Source organism: Lactuca serriola, chromosome 4 (genome assembly GCF_051521515.1).
Source record: "Lactuca serriola cultivar US96UC23 chromosome 4, Lser_US96UC23_V15, whole genome shotgun sequence".
NCBI lineage: Eukaryota > Viridiplantae > Streptophyta > Magnoliopsida > Asterales > Asteraceae > Lactuca > Lactuca serriola.
Window position 1 is genome coordinate 374,069,826 of NC_136411.1, and position 6,700 is coordinate 374,076,525.

Here is a 6,700-nt window from a genome sequence, read left to right on the forward strand (position 1 = left end):
CTATGAAGATTCAAATGATGGTGGATGATAGTTGAGAGGAAATGAGGGGTTTACGGTTGGTGTTTGTTTAAAGAAAAGTGTGTTTATGGCTAAAAGGCTAGAAGTTATGAGGATTTTACCGTCCAGTCCTTATATAGGGTCCAAACTGATGGGACACATGCATTGGTTCTCGCACCGAAGGGATAAGACCGAAGTTTGCGGTCCAAGGGAGTTTTCGGCTGCGAAACATTTGCGGCTGCAAACCGTTTCCGGTCCGAAGTCTTAGGCTATGCGAGGGTTCTCGGTTTTAACAATTCACTGCCATTTTAAGCAACACTTCTAATTAAAGGTTTTAAACACATATAGAATTTAAATCTAACTTAATAAGATAGATCAAAATAAGAAGTTTGACTTTTACAATAATGAAAATAATGGGTTGTCACACATAATTAGACCCAAAAACTATCATGGGACAATACCATGAAAGTCCACAGTCTAACCATGCCCCAAAGTCAGAAGTCCAATGGCCTAACAAGGCCCAAATATGATATACTGGGGAGTACGCCCTGCGTACTCGAGACGTACGCCCCACGTACTCAGTCATGAAGCACGATGTACAAACGATTGATGTGAAACCACCCATTACGCTGAGCGTACTCTTGTGTACGCCCATCATACTCAGCAGAAAGCCAAAAGTCTCAAAAAGCTCTTAATGGGTTAAGTCAAGTTGTCCAAAACATAGATCTGGTCCCTAGGCAAGGTCTTAACCAATAAAGTTTCCAACTTTTCTCTCTTACATGGCTTAATGGGACTCAATACTTAAAAAGGAGTTTAAATAGGGTCTTAATACTTACATGAACCAAAATGTTCCATAAAGTTTGCATTTTATGAACATGGGACCTTATTGGAGCCTAGATCTAGCATCCATTAATTCTGGAGTAGATCAAAAGCTCATCTTTACTTTAAAAGACACAAAAATACCCAAGAAACGCCATAAAGTAGATCTAACATAAATAATCATCAAGGTATGAGCTTTTTACCTTAAAAAACATGCAAATGAGAAGGTAATCTTGGATCTACAAGCTCAAGCCACTCCTCTAAGTGTTCCTCTTCTTCTTATACACCACAAAACACCCATGTATCACTTTTCAAGCTTAAAAATCACCACAAGCTCTTAGGGTTTCAAATCTAGGGTTTAAAGGGATGTAGGCTGAGGATAATAGGGTTTGGTGTTGAGTTAAGGAGCTTAAATAGGGTCCAAGACCCTAAATTAGGGTTTGCATGAAACTGGAGTATGTCGTGCGTACTCTTAGTATGCCCAACGTACTCCTACTGATATCTGTGATCCTTCTCTCTAATACGCGCAACGTACTCCTTATGTACGCCCCGCATACTAGGGTTAGCCTTATACCCTACCAACTTTCGAAGGCCATAACTTCTTTTTTATAACTTCATTTCTGACGATCCTTATATCTATGGAAAGGTAACGATAGGCTCTACGCTTCTATCAACTCATACTTGCCTTAAAAATTCCCGAACTAAAAAGCCTTAACTGCCACTTTGCCGATATACCCCTTGGCTCCAAGACACATACCAAACTCTCAAATCATCTAAATTCCATTACCCACACCCAAATGGATCCTAAGCCTTATGATACCCGATCTTTCGGGTCACCGCCCCGCATTAGGAAACGATTCGGAACAGGGTGTTACACAAAGTTTCAACAACGAACGTTATAAAGACGACATGTCACCATTGGGTTCCTTGTTGGGAACAATAATCAACAAACAACACAATAATATGTGAATAAAACTAACGAGTAGAAGAAATTAGCGTAGATCATACGATTAGAAGGGTCAACTAACTCAAGGATGAACTACAGAAAGATTTTACCAAAAGACTTATAGCCTAGCGATATTTGGTGTTTGTGGAAATGTATCCCTCAGCGAAAGGTTAAGGATTCAAGTCTTGTTGGAGACGAAAAAAGTAGTTTAAGTGTAGTGTAGGGAGTGTGTTGTGTGTGTTGTTCTAAAAAACTACATATAGGTTTTTTATTAATTCTAGCCCTTTGGTAAGGTTATAGATGTATAGAAAAATCTATTTATAATAACAAATTGACCTAAAAAAATGATTGTCGGCCAAACAAAAAAAAATGTCATCAACTGAATAAACTTTCTAGTCTCTGCATCGCAAACATTAAACTGCAAACCTTGCTCTCGAGCACCACAAGCATTTTCCAAGCAATGCAGACCTTGTGCTCATAGCACAGCAACGGATGAGCTACATATGTATTTCATAAATTGTAGTCGTCAAACACGTATTTTTTGCTTAAGGCTATAGATATACATGAAGATCTATTTATAATGATGAGGTGATCTAAAAATTGCTTACAAGCCAAACCAAAAAATATTATCAACTGAACGGTCTTTTTTTGGTGTCTGAACCACAAACCTTGCTCTCACACACAATAGACATTTTGCGAGAAATGTAGACCTTGTGCTCGCCACACCGTAGATCCTGGTAATTTAGTAAAGGGGAATATCATGCTCCATAACTCAATTCCTATCTAGCGACTACTTTGTCGCAATAGGGTCGATTTGTTGTGCAAATGGAGAAATAATTTCATCCTCAAGGTATTCACATGGATTATTAATATAATATATAGTGTTTAGGAACACACCATTATAAAAGGATCGAAAAGGCAGCCATAGCACACTAAGACTCTTCGACTTTGCAAGGGTTGTGAAGAAGTTATTTATGGATGTTAATTCAACAACCACCATAAAGATGATATAAAAATTGCATACCTAAAATTGAAAAAGAAAACAAAAATGTTCAATTATTTTGGAACAAAATCAAATCCAAAAAGACTACTGAATTATGTTTGAGAGAGGAACTAAGAAGTATTATTTTGTTCTCATTATAAGGTCTCGTCTCATTCTTACCCGGCCACAGTGGCCAGTGAGTCATCAGTTTCATATATAATCTTTTCCACTTATAGCAAAAGGGTTTATCTTCTCACATTTCCATTCGCTTATCTCTGCCCTATTACGTCACTACCCCTCGAAGACACACTTGACAGTAAAAAAAAATACTTAATCACCACTTTAACCTTCATTTTATAATCACATTTCTTTCGTTTGTTTAGTTTTCTATATCGTTTTCCCATAGAATTAATTATACCTCCACCTCTCTCTGTCTCCATAAGTGTGCCACTGGGAGTGATGAAAGCATGCTTTAAGCTTTAAATCCTATCCACATTAAAAGCCGTAAACCACACGTAGGCCAAAGCGTCTTGAATCAATCATGAACCATGTATTCAGTTGACCATTCTAAAAACTACGTAAACTACATATACTACGAAAATACAGCAAATAATTCAAAATTTCTCAAAAGAAAAGGGTATTTCTCATACATGTATTTGATTGATATGTTATCTCACATTTGGATATACGTTTAGCGTAAGCGAATGACACGTGGGTCTGGTATCATATCTGTATATCATACGGACATACAAGAGTAAATAATACAGGTGGGACCCGTTGGATCTTTTGGCATACTATAAAACGGCCTTCTTACCTCATGTTCTCCTTCGTCTTCCAAAACAACAACTTCAATATCTGGTTTCTCTTGGTTATAATCTTTAATCCCCACCTACTAAATTTGCCCAAGTTGGAAAAACACCCATATTCATAGACATGCAAGCCAGTGAGCCTACAGACTTCCACTACTTGGTTCCTACAAACCCTAATCCTAACACACCACATTTAGCCATGAATCTAAGCAATTCACCAACCATCCCGTTTGACGTTAACACAATGACGAACCCTTTTTACCACCTTCATATGAATCCACGCGTTCAAGATTTGAATATGCAATCTATGTATTTTGGAAGCAACTCAACATCCGATGAAGCAGATGAGCAACAACTAAGTCTCATCAATGAGAGGAAGCAGAGAAGGATGATATCTAATCGAGAGTCAGCACGTAGGTCACGCATGCGGAAACAGAAGCACCTCGATGAACTTTGGTCACAGGTTATGTGGCTTCGTAATGAAAACCATCAACTTATTGACAAACTTAATAGTTTCACTGAGACTCATGAAAAAGTTGTTCAAGAGAATACTCAACTTAAGGATGAAGTTTCTGGTTTACGTCAAATGGTTACTGATATGCAGCTTAATGGAACCTATTCTGCTTTAAGAGATCTAGATGATATCCACTGTAACGATGCTTACCTCAGACCAGAATCTTCAAACCAGTCTGGCTCAAGCTCATCAGATTTTCTTTAAAACCAGGCCATGATTGATTTCGTTTCCCTTTTTAAGCTCTAAATCGATTACTGCTTATTATGTTAACAGTAAGTGATCGGAGAGGATGTAGCATATAGTATAGTATCTTTATTATTCGAAGGGGTAGCTTATGATACAATATTTATTATTGAATAGATAATAATATGCTTTCAATACGTATTCTGTAGAAGCTTATATGAAAACCCACATATATAAGATTCTAAAGCGATGAACAGGAATCAATAATTTGTGTACTATACTGATGGAAGTGCAGAGATATATGAGGGAAAGTACATTAATCGATAAAACACTGTGGCTCCCAAGAATCAACATATCAACACCAATAAAAAGCTTGACATATTCTGGAAAGTGAAGGAATCAATGAAATTCAGTGTCTGGAATTCAGCAAATCACCACAAACGAAAAAGCTCGAAGGCCATACGGATGACAGCTTAGCACTAAAAAGTGCGGTTGCTACCACAATGTTAATTTTTTACGTAAAGGCAATAATACTTGCTTACTTTTACATCTTTTTCAGTGTCAATGATATTAGCCTATTAGTAGATTAATATTTATGCAGCAAATCAATCTCCGCTGGATATTATGTAGAAAATCAAATCAGAAAAAATATTTTTTATTCTCGTTATCTTTAGATATTTAGTTTTTTTTTTAGATTAGGGTACGTAAGTTGTTTTATAGACTAAAAATCTATAACTTTAGGCTTTTAATAAGCTTGTATGTAGAGTATATAATTAGGACTCTTGTTAAAGAGAAGACATATATACTTTTCGGGGAAAGGCTCTAACTTTGTCGATCATTCAGTATTCTACTCAATCGATCATGCTTTCCATGAATTCTTATATTCCAAATAAACTATGAACATAAATTCATTGAATCTGTTTAACGAGTCAAGGTTGTAGAAATTTTGTGGATTTGCTTTATGGGATGTTTGTAGTAAACTTCATGTGAATTCTCTATAAAAAAAAAAGCCACGAGAAACAACCCCTTAATTAGAGCCACATCAACCATATATAAACCTTCATATTTTAGACCATCCACGATTTTTTTTCTTTAGTTTTTTCATGACAAAAAACACAAAATGTAAAAGTTCAATGTATCCCCATAAAAGAAAAGTTTTTTCAATTTGATTTTTATGTTTTGTTTTTATACTTCACCTACTTGCTACAACACTCTCATATTTTTCTTTTTTCTCTAGCTTCCATCCATCTTTAATTCAATCATTTCCAACCCGTTTAATTTTAGAGTTGGCTAAAATGACACCACATTTTCCCATATAGACACCCTAATTTAATTTTTAAATATTTTTATTGGTTTAAATTATATTGTCTTCCGAAAAAGTTGATTATAACTAGTTAATTATAGGTCGACTTTTTAAAAAGTGGTCGACAGGATGTCCAGGAGTGTCTTATTAGCAACACCCTTAATTTTTTACTTTTCATTTGTTAAACTAAATTTAACTAAATTTAAAACCAAAAAATAAAATATAAAATTTAACATAACATGTTTCCGTACTTTCTTGTTTCTTCTCAAGCACGATTCACAACATACTTCCAGCCAAATATTCATGCATATTAAAAAAAATTACATATCTTGCACCTCTATCTCCCGATTCAAGAGTTCAACTTTCTTTTGCTCGGTTTCTCGCATGATGTGCAATTTTTCATCTCGATATCTTTTCTCTCTTCTGCCGCCACTTTTCTTATAGTGTGGATGTCAAAGATTTATTGGACAATATAAACTATTTATGGTGGTTGTGGAGAAGCTTTTGGATCGTAAACACACGTAAATGCAAATAAATAAGACCAAATCAACAATTTACAAAGAGATTTTTTTATTACAATCGGTTAGTGTACACATCGAGACAAACCCTAACATAACTTATATATTATATTATAAGATAAAAACAAATTCATACAAATCAACGAACAAATTATGCATATTAATCCTAATCACTATGACTTCATATCTGGATTTGCAGCACAAGAAAGACATTCATGCTAACATTTCAATAATTAATTGTCAGTGTAAGCACACGTTGTGGTAATATGTAATGTTAAAGTAGTTTGACACTAATCAAATTTATTGGCTCGATCTAACGATCTCTCCTAATTTGATGATGTCAAAACATACTCCAAAAATAACGTAGCAACCTATCACATCATTTCCCCAAGCTCTAACGTTCTCAACTTCATCGATTATCTCAAGCTTGAACCATTTATAATCATCCTACTTCAGTTCATCCCTTCTCTTGTTAATTTCAAAAGACAAGAGATAACAAAAACCTTCAACGACTTCTTATGCCCTACACTCTTCCCTTAGATAGAACAGATGAGAAGTAGGAGCATTAGGAATATCATATGTTCTCATGAACTATATTACTTCATTCCTGTTTCTGTAGAATATTTTGT

At 35.3% G+C, this 6,700-nt stretch overlaps 1 protein-coding gene across 1 annotated transcript; it reads left to right on the forward strand.

The window, feature by feature from the left end:
• Positions 1–3,561: 3,561 nt before the first annotated feature.
• LOC145097738 (basic leucine zipper 43-like) lies at positions 3,562–4,801 on the forward strand. Its single transcript, XM_079035381.1, has one exon. It carries the CDS (start codon positions 3,678–3,680, stop codon positions 4,269–4,271), a length of 594 nt encoding a protein of 197 aa, XP_078891507.1. The 5' UTR covers positions 3,562–3,677; the 3' UTR covers positions 4,272–4,801.
• Positions 4,802–6,700: the final 1,899 nt, after the last annotated feature.

Excerpts from the sequence above, each read along its gene's own strand:
- LOC145097738 (XM_079035381.1), top strand. The coding sequence starts at position 3,678 with ATGCAAGCCAGTGAGCCTACAGACTTCCACTACTTGGTTCCTACAAAC.